The 20,140-nt window shown below is 42.8% G+C and overlaps 1 protein-coding gene across 1 annotated transcript in view; it reads right to left on the bottom strand.

The window, feature by feature from the left end:
* Nucleotides 1-246: 246 nt before the first annotated feature.
* Nucleotides 247-20,140, bottom strand: part of REEP2 (receptor accessory protein 2) — a 48,206-nt gene continuing 28,312 nt past the window's right edge. The window contains exons 3-8 of the mRNA XM_040344343.1: nucleotides 18,215-18,291; nucleotides 15,606-15,726; nucleotides 12,341-12,454; nucleotides 8,313-8,460; nucleotides 5,176-5,336; nucleotides 247-2,931 (exon numbers count right to left, since the gene is read on the bottom strand). Of these exons, the coding sequence (XP_040200277.1) occupies nucleotides 2,857-2,931; nucleotides 5,176-5,336; nucleotides 8,313-8,460; nucleotides 12,341-12,454; nucleotides 15,606-15,726; nucleotides 18,215-18,291 (696 nt within the window). The 3' untranslated portion in view covers nucleotides 247-2,856. The remainder of the gene's footprint in view (nucleotides 2,932-5,175; nucleotides 5,337-8,312; nucleotides 8,461-12,340; nucleotides 12,455-15,605; nucleotides 15,727-18,214; nucleotides 18,292-20,140) is intronic.

Below are 20,140 nucleotides of genomic sequence, written 5' to 3' on the forward strand. Positions count from 1 at the left end.
GAAGACATATAAAAAAAAAAAATTTAGTTGTGGGCTAATACATTTCTTCATCATTGGTACTTTCAAAGTCTTCCATAGAGTGATAAATGTTGTTGAGATTTTATGTTTAACTTGACTTTTATATACAGCATTGTACTAATTATTTCTGCAAGTCTCCCAAAGTATATTGGAGGCTTATAATAAAAGGCCTTTTTAGTAATGACTTGTTTAGACGAAATAAAAAAAAGTATTGGAAAAAAAATAAAGGCAGGGGTTTATAATTAGAGGCAAGTGCTGCCAGGTAATAAGCCTGACAATTGTAAGGGGCCTATATAACTTGCTGGGTTTTTTGTTGAGAAAACGTCCCTTAGATTAATAACTCAATGAGTGTTTTTCACTCTCCGGCCCACTGTACACTGCTTTGTAATTAATATATGAATACTGAAACAAACGGTTATCTTGCAATCATTTTAAAAATTGATCACATTGTAACTATACAGAAAAAGAATGTGCTGCTGCCCGGTGATCATTAAATCCTGATGATAGTGTTATGTCATAGAAGAGCAAATTAAAGACTTTCAGGCTGTTTAAGGCGCAGTATCTAAATTGTGCGAAATGCTAGATTGGGAATACTGTGCTAAAACCTAAAGAGCAATTCCATGCATCATTTATTCTCCTGGAGACGCTGACAAAATTAGAAAATGTTGTCAATTTACTTTAATCTGAGCTCTGTGTATTGCACTGCAGCTACAATCCAGAGACCACCTCACAGGGGCACTAGAAGTAGACCGTGCGGTGTAACCTCCTCTCTTGCTCTGCTTTATGTGTCCCCGATTGCTTTAAGTCTTCCAGGGCAGGTCTGAATAACTCATGGCTGTGGAAAGCTTACAGTGCTGAACTTTTTTTATCAGGTTTTTAGTGTGTGATATAAGAAGGAGCCTGCAGTGAGTGCGTTTGGAAATGAATCGCCTCCATAAGAAGCAGGACTTCTCAGATACCAAAGAAAGAGAGTGGGGTAGTCTGATGTATGACAGTAATGCCTAGATGAAAAACTGAATTAACAAGTATGCGTTTACAATTCCTTTTGTTTGGAGTGTACCTTTAAGCTTACTTTTCATTCTGTTTGAAGCTTTCCTACATTCCCAGCCACATATCCAATAGTTACCAGCCATTAACTTCCCTACGCGAACAGATCCACCTGAGAAACATACTATGTCACAACCACTTTAAGCCCTGTACACACGGGCAGAATGTCAGGAGACATTTTCCGGTACAAAAAATACCAGCCAACATTCTGCCTGTGTCGGTCTGTTCGGCCGGCTTCTGTCGGACATGCATGCTGGAAAAGCAGCCGATGACGCCCAATCAGTGCTTTCAGCCAATGGCAGAGAGCGCTGATCAGAGTGTTCTGGCCAGGGGGCCGTCCCAGCTCAGCATTGGCTGTCAGCTTTTTTTTTTTTTTGGGCAACCCACGGGGTCGCAAGAAAAAAAAAAAAAACTGTAGTGTGTATCCGGCTTTACTGTATTCATTATGAGATAAGTAGCTTGTGGTGTTGCAGAATTGGCCTCCTAGATCTGATTTAACCTACCCTTGCTGGAGGGCTTGAAGTCATCACATTAGAAGTGGAAAAAGGACTTTAAGTTGGTGAGTATGAAAAAATAAGCAGTGTGCAAATATCCTGCTTTTTGGTTTAGATTAGTCTACTGTTATATAAATCAAAGATGTAGCTGATTTCCCCCTCGACATAATACAGTGACATCTGTCATATTATAATTGTATGGATCAATGGCAAAACGTAGCTATATATGTTGGTGAAGTATTTGAACATGGATCTAGATCCAATCTCCCTTTCAATGTCAGACGTCGGTCAAAAACAGGTCAGTTTTGCATTCTCCCTCATCTTGCTAGTCCTCATCATAGACTTGCAACGTCAGAGATAAGTGTACTGTACCACTTTACATTCTTTTCATTTCCAACAAGAAAAAAAGAATTGTCTGCAATGTAGCAATATAAGAAGTCTCTAACTGGTAGAGGTAGTCCAAGTACTCCAGTGATTTTGACATAAATCTAACCAGAATATTACATTGTGATCACGTGACTCATCTCACTTACCTTCATTATGGATCACTCCAAACTCAAATCTCCCTTTTAATTATATTATTCTAAAATATCTGCCATAGTGGCAGTACAGCCCATGTTCTTATTATATATTGTCCCTATGTAATACACTCTGGCATATTAAATAATCCATAAGCCAGCTCATGTGAAACTATATAGTAAGCATTACTGTGTACTATTATATAGTGGAAATAGCTGCCAAAGTGCATTGCAGTCACCAAGTCCCACCTATACTACAATCTTTGAGTGCACTACAAGCTTTACAGTAGAATCAGGATAAGTGAAATTAGGAAAATAAACAACATTGGCTGTCATCATATAAATAAAAAGGTAAGTACATATTATTTGCACTAGTGAGGCCACTGTAAACTAAAACCATTAGCAGAGGACTGAGCACCTAGATTCAGTCTAACACGGAGCTGGTTGACGGTAACTCAGCATCAGTCCAGGCATATCAGACACAAAAGAAGTTAGCCTCTCTTCATCTTTCAATCCCCTTCTTACTGTTATAGAGTTTTCTGTTTGATTTAAAAGTCAGTGTGCATGAAAAACTTTAAACACGTTCCACAAGGCAGTGCGGCCCAGTAGAATATTTGCCTATATATTTGTATTATCACACGTTTTTCTGCAAGTACTGACCCCCAGACGAGGAGTGATCCATTGACTAGTGGTACTTGTCACGATTGTAGCACAATAGTCTTCCAAGGAGCTTCAGGTGAGCAGCGGGTAAGTTATATTCTGAACGGAAGGATAAGGCTTCATGCTGATTCTCCAGGCACAGTGGTTCCAGTTGTTTTCTTCTTGGGGCGAACCTTGACATTCTTGTTCTGTGGCTGAAACAAGGCCGATGTTAGAGGCATATGAAGACACACAACATATTAATAGGTACCAAAAGGCTGGACAAATTCCAAGAAACGGGTAGCACACATTTTTTAATTTTTTTGTTATCAGTTAGGGCTCCTTCAGACTAGTCGTTGAGGTGCTAAAACCCTGAAGTTAAAGCCACTCATGTAGCTGGAGGCTGCAAACCTGAAAGGAAGACTGGGTGAAAATGGAAGCCCTCTTAGTGGGGAAAGAATGTTGTTGGAAGGCTTCGTTTTAAGGTAAGTCCCCCATAATGTGATACATACTAGCACATTTTGACATTTGCTTGCAGGGAATTTATTGGGTTTTTTTTACCTGTGGTTTACTACCGCTTGCCTCCTAAAACTGCCTCCTATTCTCTGCAATGGGTGCCCTCACACCCGGGCCGTGCACTTGCAGGACGTTAGAAAAAGACCTGCAAGCAGCATCTTTGGGGTGGTGTGGGAGTGCTGTATATAGCGCTCCCAAAATGCCCTGCCCATTGATGGATTAGAATAGAGGGGGTGGAATTGAAGGTATAGGTATGATAGATTGGGTGGAGAGGGGTGGAATTGGAGGTATTGGTATCATGGATTAGGGGGGAAGGGGGTGGATTTGAGGTATAGGTATGATGGATTGGGGGGAGAGGGGGGTGGAATTGGAGGCATAGGTATGATTCAGACCTATGCCACCAATTACCCCCCCCCCCCCGCCACAATCCAGCACATCTATGCTTTCAATCCCATCCCCCCCCCCCTTTCTCGCAGCATACCTCTTGTTCCATCCCCCATCATACCAATGTCTCCAACCCCCTCCAGCACAGGTACTGCTTCTAATCGCACATCAACAACCGGATAAGAGCCAGTCATGTCAGACATAACACAAAAGAACAGTTGCGAACAGAAATAAAACAAGTCATCCAAAGTTCGTTGTTTAGCATCTTATACAGGGTATCATTTTTATTTTTGGGAAAATTAAGAAATTAAATAAACTGTTTGTTTTTTTCCACAATTTTCCATTACCTATCCAGAGGACACAACGGTCACAGGTTTGTGCCACTATGTGCCCCAGTGTACATGTGCTCAGCAATGTACTGGTACATTGCTGAGCCAGCAGCTGCTGCCTGCTCGCAGTATAATTGCATTATAATTATGAGAAGGTCGGCAAGTGGTTAGGAAATCTACACCATTTACAAAGCTCTTCCCAAGCAGAGACGGGAAGGAGGCCCTGAAACTATAGTGTGATGGTTATGTTATACCTCCTTTTTTTCCAATCTTGCGTTTGCCCTTCCCCATCATCCTCCCTCTTCCTCCTGAACATACCTGACCTTTTTTTTTCTATCCTAATATATCCAAAAATAACTTCTTGTGGTTGTCTACTGTCTTATTTAATTTAAAAAGGCACACAGCTCCTTTCTCTATCTGCAAAGTAGAGAGTGACACTCCTGCTTGCCCCCTCAAGAGGTTTTCTCCACACCAGGGAGAAAGCCTCCCATTACAGTGTGTAGTTACAGACAGAAGAACAGGAAGTGAGGATTTCTCAGAAGAAAGAAGGACATTTAAAAGCAAAATCGAAGGATGAGGTACGTGAAGGAGGACTGCACTAAGGTAAAGGAAGCTATTTAGGGAAAACATTTTTTTACCTTTACAACACCTTTAACTAATTCCTAACACTAACCAACCCCTTCGGCATTTTACTCTATTCTGCACAGTCCCACGGTAACTCAACAGTGCCATGATCCAAGCTCCAGAAGCAACTGATCTCATAATCGTTCATTTTCAAAGATCCTACCATCTCCTTGGACTACTGTTGTGATAAGCCTCCAGTATTCTCTTAAAATGTTTTACAGATTCAGGCATGACAGCACAGTGGTGTATTGTATTAGGTGGTCCTAATTAGGACAGACAGAATTAGGAGCTCACAGATAAATAGGATTATTCGCAATACATGCGGAAATCTTATTTTTTATGGAGATGCACCAAAACTGCATTGTTGGTCCTGTAACCAACCTTACTCCTAGTGCTTCTACTGTATTTCACGGGAGGTCACCAAAATGTGGAGAAACTTTGATAGTTAGAGCATGAGAATGACAACTGGAAACTTGATCACCTTCCTGACTTGCCCCCAAGCTGGTATACTCTGAGTTTTACATGTGCATCTGTAGCCCTTAGCCACCGACTTGACCTTCATTTCTAAAAATGTGTTGGGAAAGTTTTAGGTATAAAAAAACATACCTCCACTTTTGTAACCTTTTTTACAGTCTTGACACTTGCTGTCCGTTTGGGAACTTTTTCAGTGGCATCTTCATCAGACTGTTCAGTTTTGACTTCAGACTGTTCCCCATCTGACTTTACACTATGCCTTTGGTCTTCAGATGCTGGACAAGTAGTAGAAGCTATACAACAGAAAAAATTATGAATTAGGTGCCGTTTCTACTTATTCCATTTTATAGTGTGATGCGCAATGACCAATATCCAATACAGTGTGGTAGCCCAAAACAAATATTCAAATTGTGATCACATCAATTAACGAATTTTGGATTTTTAATTTTAATTTACTGCACTTTGCAAATTACCGTTGTTCTTTGATGCCTTATTTAGAATGGGACTATTGATAATACACTAATCGGTAATCAAGAAAAATTGTAAAGGGCAACATATTATGTAGCTGCAATGACTATCTGGGACACTAAATGGAAATGAAGGAAGTTACAAATGAAAGTCACCGGCCTCTAAATTCAATATTTAAAGGCCAATGGTGAATTAGATACATAACTACACAAAAACTAATTTACAAAATAAGAAACAGAGAAATCATTTATTTCTGACTTACGTCACTGTACCATCTGTGAGATCATGACTGTGCACAATATATGGGCAGCTGTAAATGGCAAATGCCAAAAAATGACTGCAATAGAATAGAGAGTGCTGGAAATGGGAAGAAAGGATAGATGACCTTATTATGTTATTGGCATATGTAAGATAATATTTTAAGTAAAGGCAGATATAAAAGAGCCCATGTAATCTCTTAATGCATTTATTAAGAAAGATTTAAACCTAAAAAGCAACATACAGTATTGCTCATCAACCAATCAAATTTCAGATTATTAAATCAAATTACTAAGAATAATGCTGATTGTTTAAGATGCTGAACTTTGCACACAGCTGCTATATGCACTTTCATAGGCTTCTGTTCCACACCATGGCGTTTCGGAAAACGGGTGTAAGCTCTGGAACTTCTTTTGGGCGACAGGCGCCATGCGATTTTGTTCTGGAGATTTTCCCCCCCGATTCATCGGGCGACAATTGCGGCAAAATCGTGCCACAATTTGGGTGCCATAGAAAGTAACCGGGGATCGCAAACACGACCCACGTTCTGCAGTGATTCGGGATCACGGGCAGAATTACCGCAATTCTGCCCGCGATCCTGAACGCCACGGTGTAAACACACGATCAGAGTATCCGATGGATTTTTTCATCGGAATTCCGTTCAAGCTGTCTTGCATACACACTGTTAGACTAAATTCTGACCGTCCAAAACGCAGTGACGTAAAACACTACGACGCGCCGAGAAAAATTAAGTTCAATGCTTCAGAGCATGCGTCGACTTGATTCTGAGCATGCGTGTATTTTTCTCCAATGGAATTCCACACAGACGATTGGAATTTCCCATCAGAAGAATTTAAAACATGTTCTATTTTTTTACTCCGATGGGGCCCACACACAAATCGGAATTTCCGATGAAACAAGTCCATCTGACTTTTTTCATCGGAAAATCTGATCGTGTGTACGCAGCATTAGTGTAAGGCAAGGCTATTTTCTAACCAGATTGGGATACTATTAAAATCTACTAGCTATGTTTATCCAAATTAGCCAATATATCCAGCTGTATAAACTCAAATGAGAGAAATGGCAACTTCTACCTTTACCTGTATTTTAGTAGTCGTTTACTGGTTAGAGGAGGTTTATTAATGATACATTTTTTAAAAAATTCAGCTAGTTACGTCAGTTTTTATCTATTTTTAAAAACATACCATACTTATGCTGATTCTTAGTGATTTTTCTATTTTTTTACTACACTAGAACCTGTGTTAGATTATTTTTTTTGCTTACATCTGGCAACTGTACAGAGTATTATGTAATAGTTATAGGCCCAGATTCACAAAGCACTTACGCTGACGTAAGTGCAAATGTGCGCCGGCGTATGTGTGCGGCAGACCAACAGAAAACAGGCTACACCCCGCCGACGTAGCTTGCACATGCCGGCGTAGGGTGGGCGCACATATGGGCTGGGCGCATGGTGCTGCTCCCATTGATTAGCCATTCAAACATGCAAATGAAGGAAATACGCAGATTCACGAACGTGCATGTGCCCGGCGCATGCTACACCAGATGCGCGTAAGTTGTACGTCCGGCGTAAAGTTATTCCCCATAAATGAGGTGCAACCCGGCAACAGACATGCACAGGTCTGCACCAGGGAACACAAGCCGGCGTATTGTGCGTTGGACGTGTGTCTGGCTGGGCGTACATTATGTTCACGGCGTACGCAGTGATCCAGTGTAGCTTGGGCAGGTGTGCCGACGTGATTGTGAGCAGGCGCAGGGGGGTGCTGTGCATGCGTCCAGGTCATGGCACATGCGCAGTTCGTGATACATACCTGGCTGGCGCTCAGCCCATAATTTGCATGGGGTCACACCCACTTCCACCTACGCCGGCGTGCGCCTTCGAAACCCACGCCACGCTGGTGCAGCGTTGGGAGCACTGGCTTGCTGAATGCAATGCTTGCCTCTCCGCGCTACGTTGGCGTAGCGTACAGTGTTTGCTCTACGGCGGCGTAATGTGCGCCTTGCTCTCTGTGAATCTGGGCCATAGTATATAAATGTAAAATTTAGCCTAAAAATAGACCCCTACCACTGTACCTGTTAATAAAGTGATTGGGAAAGACACACACCTACAACAGGCAAGCCACCATCACAGCAGCAGCACTTGTTTTGTGTTCTGCTACTTTTCCAGTAAATGAAAGAACACAACCAAGCAATGTTAATCTAGCGTAACTACCCCTAGATTCAGAAGGTCCAGAAAACTAATGGAAATCTCAGCTGTCAAGACAAATCCTGACGGAGTTATAAAATGTAAAAAAAAATTGCCTTTAAATCTACTTCAAGACCTTATGCACAGTGGCACCATTTACATTGCAAAACTGCCCTAAACGATGAGTTGTGCAAACTGCAGTTACAGCACAATGCTGCCATGCTATCCTAACGGTAATTCAAAGAGGATGCCTCCATCAAGTCAGAAGTGCCAAGGAAGGCTATGGAATGTGACAATGTGAAGAGTTTTGATGGGGCCTGCAACATTAATATGTCTCTACCTGGATCTACAATGTTTTCCACCAGCCCACTGGAAGCACTGCGTAGCCGAGGCTCAGGACTCTGCAGATGCACTGCGTCGTCTTCTTGTATGAGAGTTAAATCCTGCATGCTGAAACTTCGTAACTTCTCTGACAACACTCCTTGACCCTGAGAGAGAAGACACAGTGAGCAGCTACGCCTTCATAATGTGCATAACATATCTGGCCATGAACTGAGAAAGAACACATTAAATGAGCATATGACACGAAAATGTACCTGGAATTTTTTTCATTTAATAACTTTTTTGCTCTTCTGTTCTATGGGGTCACCTAGAAACTTAAATAAGTATATGATCTCAACACAAAGGGAGTGAAACACAATCATTCCCTTTTTTCTCTTAAATAATCACTGTAAGTTTTCAACTATATATGTGGACCATTTTAGATCTCCCACCTCCTCACACTACCCTGCCCTGCCTTCTTTTTAACCCAAGGTGTGCAAAAATAAAATAAAAGAAATGCACACCATCCAATTAATACAAATTTAATAGGATCAGATATAAATGAGGCCGTCTACATCATACCAATGACTGGTGTATGTGATCTTGTGAAATTCCCCTGGCAGGAATGCTTAACACTATTAGAGATTAGGGATGAGCTTAGGAATGTTTGGATCCTAGTCGACATCAACATGAGCAAGCCCGTCAGGAAGTCGTCACTGTACTGGGCCATTAATAAGTGAATGAGGTATCTCTTGCCCCACAGCCGCATGTATACACGCCCCTTGCATAAGTGCCGCTGCGGGCCCAGTACAGGTGACAGCTTCCTGATTGGCCCGTTCAGGTGGCTATGGATAAATATTCAAATAAACCTGAGCTCACCTTTTTTCTCTTAAATAATCACTGCAAGTTTTCAACTGTATATGTCAGGGGTGTCCAAACTTTTTTCAAAGAGGGCCAGATTTGATGAAGTGAACATACATGAGGGCCAACCATTTTGCCTGACATTCTTTGAACTATTAAAATCAAATGCAAATTAACTAATAAACTGCCCAGCAAGAATTTTCTTGCCTTTGTGGCTGTGTGTGGTGAAGAGTCTAAGGATGAGCTTGGGCGTGTTATTTGTGTAGCAAGGTCCCAGGCCCCCAGAGGCCTAATGGAGACCTCCAGATTTAGAGAGAGCCGACATCCTTCCTTGTAAAGTGGGTTACCAGGCATGGTTGGTATGATGCAAAAAGAAATGATGGGCGCCAGTCACTTCTGGATGCGAACAAGAGATTTATTGTCTCTTAACAGAGCTGGGGGAGAAAGGGTTAGGGCCAGGACACCCTTGAGTAGATGCAATGATAATTGGCAGACTCTGAGACTTCTATATGTAGACAGCTATACAGTGGAAGGCCTCCAGCCGCATAACACGTCTGTATATGTAGACCGCTGTCTCCTATGGCAACTAATCTTGTAACAGTCACTAACGGTAGTTGTACAAAACTCTTGGTAACACAGAACAGACCTTTTACTTATCTCACAGTATCCCACTGTAGATCTTCATTCACTGAGCTCCCAATCTCTCACTAGACTTAAAGCGGATCTCCACCCTAAAGTGAAGTCGCGCTGATCGGCACCCTCCCCCCTCCGGTGTCACATTTGACACCTTTCAGGGGGGAGGGGGGTGCAGATACCTGTCTTTAGACAGGTATTTGCACCCACTTCCGGCCACACGTCTCGGGCAAAAGACGGGTTTTTCCTGACTTCCCGTCTGTCCCCCGTTGTGTGCTGGGAACACTCGGCTCCCAGCACACAGCGTGTGAGCCAATCGGCGGGCGCAGCACGACTCACGCATGCGCCGTAGGGAACCGGGCAGCGCTTCACTTCCTGGTTCCCTCATCGTGGATGGAGGGGGGAGCAGCAGGGTGACGAGCGATCGCTCGTCCTCTGCTGCGGACGCCGCTGGACTCCAGGACAGGTAAGTGTCCTAATATTAAAAGTCAGCAGCTGCAGTATTTGTAGCTGCTGGCTTTTAATATTTTTTTTTTGAGCGCACATCCGCTTTAATGATCCAAATTGTCACTGGATCCCCTGAGCTCTTCCACAGCTGTACCAAGGTAGTTGGTCCCTTAGTGGCAACAGCTTCCCCTCTACCTCCAACCACAACCGGTTCACAGTATGACTGAACCTTCTCAACTCAGTTGGACTCCAATCCTGCAGTCATAACCCTACGCTGCTTCTCCTGCTCCTGGATAGGCCTCAGGCAGCCTAGCAGCAAGAAGTCGCTGGGATAGGCCTCAGGCTTCCGGCCTAGCAGCCCAGGGCAGCACAACACACGTCCACCCAGACAGCCATCCAGGTGGCACAGAGCCCCGATCACCTGACACTACCAAAATAAATAGTCTCTCCCAGAAGGCCAAGGGGCTTAAAGAAATCTTTGCCCCTTGGCTGAGACAACCCATTCATTTATAATCTGTCATGGTTATGCCCTTGTCTATCTAATGTCACCTAGTGACAGAAGAGAAAAGTGCAGCAATTCCAGAAAATCAGTGGATCGCCCAACAATTAGCCAGGACAATTACTACCTGACAAACTAAATTTGTTAGCAACCCTGCCTAAACACCAGGGTGCTACATCTGGATATACTGTATTTATCGAAGTATAACACGCACCTTCACTTTGAAATTAAAAACAATTCCTGAAACTTCCCTCTTAAATAAAGAACTGTGAAGCAAAATAAGGGTCTAAGGGTCAGTGTCCAATCAATGCAGCCCAATCAGTGCCAATCTGCAGCCTTACCATTGCCATGAATGCAGCCTCACCATTGCCATGAATGCAGCCTCACAAAAGTGCCATGAATGCAGCCTCACAAAAGTGCCATGAATGCAGCCTCACAAAAGTGCCATGAATGCAGCCTCACAAAAGTGCCATGAATGCAGCCTCACAAAAGTGCCATGAATGCAGCCTCACAAAAGTGCCATGAATGCAGCCTCACTATTGCCATGAATGCAGCCTCACCACTGACATGAATGCAGCCTCACCATTGACATGAATGCAGCCTCACAAGTGCCATGAATGCAGCCTGATCCAGGCCCATCTGCAGCCACGGAGTGGACAGGGAGGGGGGCGGAACGAACACCAACAGATTACATACAGAAGAATCTCCTGCTTACTCAGCAGCCTCTTTAATACAAAGTCCCGCCTCCTATGATAGACAGAACAGTCGTCCAATGCCAACCAAGGAGACAGGACTTCCTATTACAAAGGCCAAAGAGTAAACAGGAGATTCTGCAGTATGTAATCTGGCGGTACTCGTCCCGCCCCCTCCGAACAATGAATACGGTATATATGTTTCCGTGGCCCCCCCCCAACATATCCCCGAGCGCAGCGCGTGCTTGGGGATTCGTTGGGGGCCACAAAAGATATATATCCAAACTACCATTGGGGCCGTATAAAAACACGGAGCGCAATTGGCCCACGGGCCAGACTTTGGACATGCCTGGTATATTAGGACCATTTTAGATCTCCCACCTTCTTGCACTACACTGCCCTGCTTTTCTTTTAACCCAAGGTGTGCAAAAATAAAGTGAGCAAGGCCTCTCTTGCCCTGCAGCTGCATGTGCATATGCACCCCTTGTATATGTTCCGCTGCAAGCCCAGTAAAGGTGACAGCTTGCTGGTGGGTTCGCTAAGGTGAGATCGGATTAGGATCCAAATATGTCAGAGCTCATCCCTATTAAAGAAATAAAAATGTAATCTTATTTCTTAGAACAGCAAAGAATCAGTGTCTTACTGAGCTACAGGGTGGAAGATAATATTGTTAAACTATGTTTACAGCGTGACTGATCACATTGTCAGAGGACATCTGATACACATGGAGCAAAATCCAACTATCTAAACCCGTTCTGCAGTGTCAGATAAAAAACTGCAATTTGGAGGCTATACCAAGGTTAGAGAAGAGTAACACATACAGCTAGACGGATGATTTATTTGCAGGAAAATAAAATGTTTACGTGCCATTATAACTTTCAGAATAGCATAATACTGACGTGACCGTATCATTACCTTGGTAGCAGCAGTGACAGCAGCATTAGCAGCAATGTTCAAGCCTCTTTTACCAACACGCATCATAGTTTCATAGCTCTTGTCCCTCGCCTGAGCAATGTACTCATCAATTTCCTGTAAGGCCATAAAAACAGGCATTTAACATTTGACTTACAGCTCTATAAATGCTAGTCCTTTCACATATCATATCTGGATGTTTGCTATATATTTATGAAAGTACCAGAAAGACTGGCAATGAAGACGGTCTTATTTCCAGGAACAGCAGTTTGCAGCTATTACACACACCCATTTTCTAACCTGCAATGCTGAATCTGATATTGCTATCAGAAGTTGGTATGGTCGTCCGTTCTCTTATGGTTTTTTGAAGAAGCCATTATTTTTTTTTTTTAAAAAGCCTGTGGCGTGCAAAACACAACCCAAAAACTTCACCCGGTGCAGGAAAAAATGTGCACACACATAAAGAGTTAAACACAAAAAACTGTGACGGGTGCATCGTCAAATGGTCCTCCGAAAAGGACCTAGCTCTGATCCCCCGGGGCGTTAGGCTCCTGGCAGGGAAAAGAGTAATCTGTGGTCCATGCAGCCGAAGCCACAAGGACCCAACATCCTCGGAGGGACTGCCAAAACAGAACCGTCCTCGGTGAGGCTCCCCCGAAGGGAGACCCCATGAGAGCAGGCGAACTAAGCCAGAAGGCCATGTCCACCCACTCCCAAGACTTTCAGAGCAGGCCCGAGGACCAGCTCCCTACTCGCCACACTAAAAGTGCTGTGCACCAAACAAAAGAAAAAAAAGACAAAACGTGACAAACGGGGGGTAAGATAAAAAAGAAAGTGGGGGAAAAGGAAGGTGGAAAGGTGAGTGGAAAGTGGCCACCATGCAATACGATGGCCGGCCCTCCGGCCAGGAACAAAAATTCCTCTGGTCCTAGCCAAAAGGCTCGGCCCTAGAGGCAGGTGTCAAAAAGTGTGTGTGTGGAGATGTGACCTAAGGTGCCACACGATGAGTGCCCCTCAACACTCGTGCAATGTATGGCACCCCTAGACTGCCACTCCAGGGGCACTATCTCCACAGGCTTTTCAACGGTCCCTGACCCCCAGTCCGGACCGGCAGCACCCTTCCCAGCCAGGAAGGTAGGAGAAGAGGTCGGGGAGAGCCCACCTAAGCAGGCTACTACCCACAACCCCCAACTCTCCCACCTAATTACATTCGGGAAATACTACCCGCCCCTCCCGGTAAAAGGAGGAGCAAGGGTTCTCTCCCGAACAACTGACTAGGGCAGATACCATCAAATCCAGGCCAAAGGCCAGGGACCCGGCCTCTTGGCTTTGACCTCATGCCTCTCTGTTCCGATCAGAAGGCTTTTTTGAAGAAGCCATATGCATGAAAATTTGATATTTGGTTTTTAAAGCTGAAGTTTTCTTTTGCCTTCCCTGGTAAATCTCTCCCTTCTTCATCAACGTGTGGCTTACATTTTGAAATAAAATGTTGTGTTTTCATTACATCCCTTTTTTTAGACCCAATGACCTGATCCCTTTTACTTCTTTATGCAATGCAGGCAGATCATGGTTGGGAGGGGACCCACAGGGTGCTGTACATAGCATTCTGAAAACATCACTGCACCCTGCCTCTGTACTTCTCCCACAAGCCCTCAGTTCTAATGCAAGCAGTGGTCAGGGGTTAAGCAAATATCAAAATGCTATGACAGGCGGATGTTAGTTTGGAGTATGGGCGTTTCTAGACAGACGGTATTTGAATGCAGACCTACCTAAGCAAGGTCCACATGTGATGCTGAGTTTCCATTATTGAAATGACTGAAATCCAATGAATGATAGGGAGATATCAGGAACATGAGGCAGGCTCTACCTGACATGCTGTAGCTTATAATGCACAATGTGAGAAGCTCACAGTGTCAAGTGAATTTAGAGTAAGCATTGTCAGTATAGGGGAGAAGCCTGTAAAACTATGCAAGGTATGGCTGGAGATAAGCTTTACCAACTGTATTTGGTTAACAGAAAACAAGCTTCAAACAAGCAATTCATTGATATTAGGAAAGAAAAAAAACATGGACAAACGGTGCTATCTATACCATGGGGCAAGGAATGCATTGTGTTATGTGGCCCCATCCAAGCAGCAATAAGTTTCTCACCTTTGGCAGCAGCATAAGCTCCCTGCTCCAATCAACACTGGGGACAGATGACAGGCAAGCAAGTCCTGTATGTACAGGCGGTCCCCTAGTTATAAACACCCGACTTACAAACGACTCCTACTTACAAACGTAGGGAGGAAACAGGAAGTGAGAGAAAATCTACCCCTAGGAAGGGAAACTCACTCCTGTAATGCCCTGTACACAGGACCGAGAAACTCAACGGGCAAAACACATCGTTTTGCTCGTCGAGTTCCTTGTTCGGCTGTCAGAAAACTCGTCGAGCCAAATTTTCCCATTGTCCAACAAGGAAATAGAGAACATGCTCTCTATTTGGCTCGACGAGTTTCCCGACGGGTTTCTCGGCGAAAAGTGTACACACGACCAGTTTTCTCGGCAGAATACGTCTCCCATCGAGTTTCTTGCTGGATTCTGCCGAGAAAACCGGTCGTGTGTACGGGGCCTAAGAGTTATTATGGGAAAAAGGTACCTCCACTGATGCTTTATCACCAATCCTTGTTTCCACAACCCAAAATTTCAAAATCCAATTGTCACAGAAAGTGAGGTGAAATCTCCTGAACAGGGGCACAGACAGCAAAACAAATGTTACAGGGGCGTTAACCCTTCCCTATGTTATCCAAAAAGCTTAAAAAAACATTTTTGGGCTGGAGCTACACTTAAAAAATGTACCTGTTCCAACGTACAAACAGATTCAACCTAAGAACAAACCTGCAGACCCTATATTGTTTGTAACCCGGGCACCGCCTGTAAACATTACAATTAAAATAGCAATATTCAGCATTACAATGGGAAACACCATGTCTTAAACGTTAAAGTGTGCAAATTATTGACACAAGGTGGCGTCACAAGTGCGCACTCCTCTTTATATGCCTGAATGCAGATCTGAAAACGGAGCCAAAGACGCACAGGACCCCCTGTGCAACGCACTCCGTGACCGCCCCGTAGATGTGTGAACCGAGAGGCGGTCAAACTCTCCTGTCATGCGAATTGGATGTGGGGAAACCTGCATCCAATTCACATAAGTGTGAACCCAGCCTAACTATTTTAAGAAAGCTTTCCTTAAGACTTTATAGTGCGTCTTTGGGAACTTCGAGACCTACCTTCTCCTTACTAGAAAGTGTTGGATGGACAAATTTCCTATACAGCACACTAGAGCCTTTAGTATAAGGCGATAGAAGCCAAATAACAAAAGCGATCTTTAACTCAAAATAAAAAGGAAACCTGAAAGAAAAAGAAAAGGAAGAAATAAAGACTAAAGTTAGCTACAGTAAGAACATGCTTTACAAAAGACACAAAAGTAAAACAAGATGGAAAAAAAAAACAGTTTGACACCAATAGCGTGTACTTGTCAAACAAATAATTAATTTTATTCCTTATACACTACCTCTATATATAGGAGGGCTGTACTTAAAGTAATGCAAAACTGGCATAACTTTTTTATTAACTTACATAGGTCATTCAAATATCACATGCTGCTAGAAGTAAGGCCGGCCATAGACGGTTCGAATGACGGCCAGTTCAGCAGGAACCAGCTGAGATTCGTACCGTGTATGTATGGGCAGGCTGAATGTACCAAATCGATTGATATGGTACAGCCAGTCTGCCAGATTTACCTGCGATTCTCGCTACAGTCTGCTATAGCCACTAGCAATAATCGCTGTCCTAATAATAATACAATGTCTCAGCAGGAGGAATTCCTCTATCAGCACGGTCTCTGCTGATAGGGGAATCGTGCACATTTGTTTCCTGCAACCCGTGGTTGTAGGAAAGCAACTCACACTGTCTATAGCCCGGCTAACTCTTTCCCTATAGTAATCATTTTTAATTAATATATATCTGAATTGAATGGTGTTTTATTAATTAATGTATAACTGCAGCTCAGAGTTAAAGCGATATTAAGGCCTATTTAAATTATTCCCCACTCTGTGCTGTATAAGACACTTTTCCTTACCCCAGCTGCTGCATTAAAAAAAAAATCTTAGCGCTCAACAGAACAATAAATTATAACATACAGTATGTATTGTTCCAAAATAAAAATAGGATTTTTGACTTACCGGAAAATCTGTTTCTCTGAGTTCATTGACAGACACAGCGCTTCAGAACCATAGGGTTATATCGCCCCCAACAGGAGTAAGACACTAGGCAGAAAAAAGACTTGGCTACGCCTATGGGCAGTCCTAAGTGATATATACCCCTCTCTCTGCTATAGACCTTCAGTTTAGTAACAAGCAGTGTCAAAAGCATCAAAACTCCTTAGAGGGGTGGGTGCTGTGTCTATCAATGAACTCGAGACCCCCCTGCCCAAGATTCACACAGGAGATGTCGACTAAGGCCCCGCACAGGGGGCACCACTGAGGCCCCTCAAGGGAGGCACAGACCGAGGCCTCTTCACAGGGGGCACAGACTGAGACCCCTTCACAGGGGGGGGGCACAGACTGGGGCCCCTCACAAGGGACACATACTGGGGCATCTGAGTTTTTCCCATAGGAAAACTGCCAAAAATTGCTAGGGGGAAAAGTCCGCCTGGGAATCCGGCGGAAAAAAAAAAAGAAGAACAGGTTCTTTTTTTTTGTCCAGCGTTTTTTGGGCAGTTTTCCCCATCGAAAAAACATCGGAAAAACTGTGAGGAGCATACACACGGTCGGGATTAGATAAGCTCTCCTCACATTTTTTAAATTGGAAAACCCGGTCGTGTGTACGGGGCATTAGTGTCTCTTGTGAGACCAGGAAAGGGGAGTGGCACTGCTGAAGGCGGGATAAAGCTGTGTCACTGGAGGAGTCAGGTAAGTGTTTAGGGGGATGGGCACAACAAGTGGTGGGACATTTACAGAGAAAGGAATAAAAGTAAAAAAAAAAAATTTAGAACAACTTTAAGTCTGACTAAATGTCAGGATTTATCAAAATGTGGCAATTCCTTTAAGTTATATAAGCCCAATGTATAGCCTGTCAAAGGCAAGCCTAATTTTACCAACATGAATGCTATAAAATGCAGCTTCAAAGTGCTAAAAGTCACATTAATGCTGTAACAACAGTGCTGGTTATGGCTGACTGCAGCACTGTACAGGTCTCACACCCTGCACAAGTGAAAAGCCAGTTATCACCTTTTGGTGTAATGCGTGGGTTCATGCCTGGATTGACATCAATACTGTAACTATTTAAAGACTGCCTGTGACATTCTCAAGAGGAAAATAAGGTGTTTAAAAAACAATTTCTATTACACATACAGTATATTGTGTGTATATATATATATATATATATATATATATATATATATATATATATATATATATATATATATATATATACACACACACACACACACACACACACACACACACACACATACATACATATACATATACATATACACACACACACAGTGTGTATATATATATATATATATATTATATATACACACACACGCATACAGTATTTGTCATTATTGTCTGGAAATTAATGCACTTCTCTAACTACCAACAGAATATTTGTCTGCCAAGATGATGTATCCAATTGATTTGCTTAATTCCCATAAAATACAATAATAGATGACTTGGAAAGTTTAATGGAAGCCAGTTAGTTGATCTGACAGAGTGGCTTTGTGCTAATAAATGATCCATCATAAATACTGTAATATTAAACACAGTATACTTGTACATGCATTTATTGATCTGATAATCCATGAATAATTACTAAGCATTCAGGTACTTACCAAGAAAGGATAATATCAGTTAACGTTTCTGCCGTCGTGAAAAAGGCAAATACAATCCAATACATCATCCATTTTACCTGTAAAACATACATTGTCGGTCAGTTTCCAGATATAAATAATTCACATTTCCATGAGATTCAAATATTATTATTATTTTTTTTATTTAATTCCCAGAACTGTGGAGTGTAGTAAGGACTACTTGGCTCCTCTCACATTCCTCAAGCTGAATGTTGTGCACCGCTTCTATGATTACATGAGGTAAATGTAAAGACAGATTGAGGCACATACATTATATTATTGTTTTAAATGCAAACATATCTGAAATAGATGGGGTCTTTTATGTCTGCATACACATATACTTAAAGTGGAGTTCCACCCATAAATATAACATTACATCAGTAGTTTTAAAAAAAAATGTCATTAGTCCTTTATGAAAAAAAATTTTTTTTTTAGATGCCTTCAAAGTGTTGTTGCTAGGCAGAATAGTTAATCTTCCCACTTCCTGCACCTAGGTGCTTAATGCTTCCTAACCTACACCGCACAGACTCCTGGGAATGTAGTGGGTGTAACTTTCCAGGAGTCTGTGCACTCCCCAGTCTCAAAGAATCATGTGACTTGGACAGCACAGGTGCTTGAGCAGCACTGAGCATGTGCGAGATCTGCAATACTGAAATCCAGCAAGTCATACAGTCTGGCTTCATGATGCCCACACTTAAGATGGCCCCAGTCAATTTCTATTTTATAAAGTGTCTAAATGCTGTAACAACCTAACAAAACGGACCTTAGTTTACAGACTAACTTTACTAGAATACATTAAGCTTGTGTATTACAGGGGTATTTATATTTAAAAAGTGAAATTGTGGCCGGAACTCCGCTTTAAAGCAAACCTGTCATAAAAAATTCTCTTTGATGCTTACATTTACCAAAAGCGGAGTTCCACCCACATTAGACTTTGCATCATCTATTCAATTAATGCATCCTAAAAATGACAATTAATGCATCCTAAAAATGACAATTAATGCATGCTAAAAATGTATTAGCTATCTTTTTATTTTTTTCTGTTTGTTTTACCTTGATTTCTATTGTTATTCTCCTCACTTCCTACGTACCCCACTGTGGCGAGGTACGTAATTTCCCCAAGTGATTTGCGCCCCCCCCCCCCGCTGCCTTCTGGGACCTGTGTGTGAAGACAACAGGACCACTCAGCAAGCGCAGCAGGAAATCGGCAGTGAAGCCTACTTAGTTGCAATGACACCGCCTGCACCCAAAGCCGATAGACGAATCATCTTGGGGTGCCGACATTGCGGGAAGTTAGAAGCTACAGTATTTGTAGCTGCAGACTTTTAATTTTATTTTGTACAGCCTGGAACTCCACTTTAAGATGCTCTCACAACTCTGTAGACCAAAGACCAAATAACATAGATACCTCTCAAATGGCCCAATCTGTTATCCCAGCTGGCAGGTCATAGTGTTTGCAGGTGCTGGTCGATTTAAATACTTGCTAGTCAGGCATATTGAGGACTAAAACAAAATGGCACTTGTCCACACACTGCCAAGGCATAAAGTGAGCTCCTCTTAGTAAAAAATGTCTTCAGCTTGGTTTCCTACACATGGAAAAACCTCTTTTGCATGTTTCGCCCAGTAGGGGCTTAATTGTAGAGGCCTCTACGATTAAGCTCTTACTGGGCAAAACATGTTCTCCCATGGGTAGGAGACCAAGCTGAAGCCATTTTTTACTAAGAGGAGCTTACAATATTACATGGCAGTGTGCGTGAGGGAGACATTTTGTTGTAGCTTTCACAATTCTTACTCTATACTCTATACTTCTGTTTCCCCAAATGTAGTGCTTGGGCTCTAGACGACCAATTGTCAGATCTCAGCACTGTTGTGTGATTGCTGGTATCAATGCAGGAGCATCAGTGGAGT

The sequence above is a fragment of the Rana temporaria genome, chromosome 3 (assembly GCF_905171775.1).
Source record: "Rana temporaria chromosome 3, aRanTem1.1, whole genome shotgun sequence".
NCBI classification, from domain to species: Eukaryota; Metazoa; Chordata; class Amphibia; order Anura; family Ranidae; genus Rana; species Rana temporaria.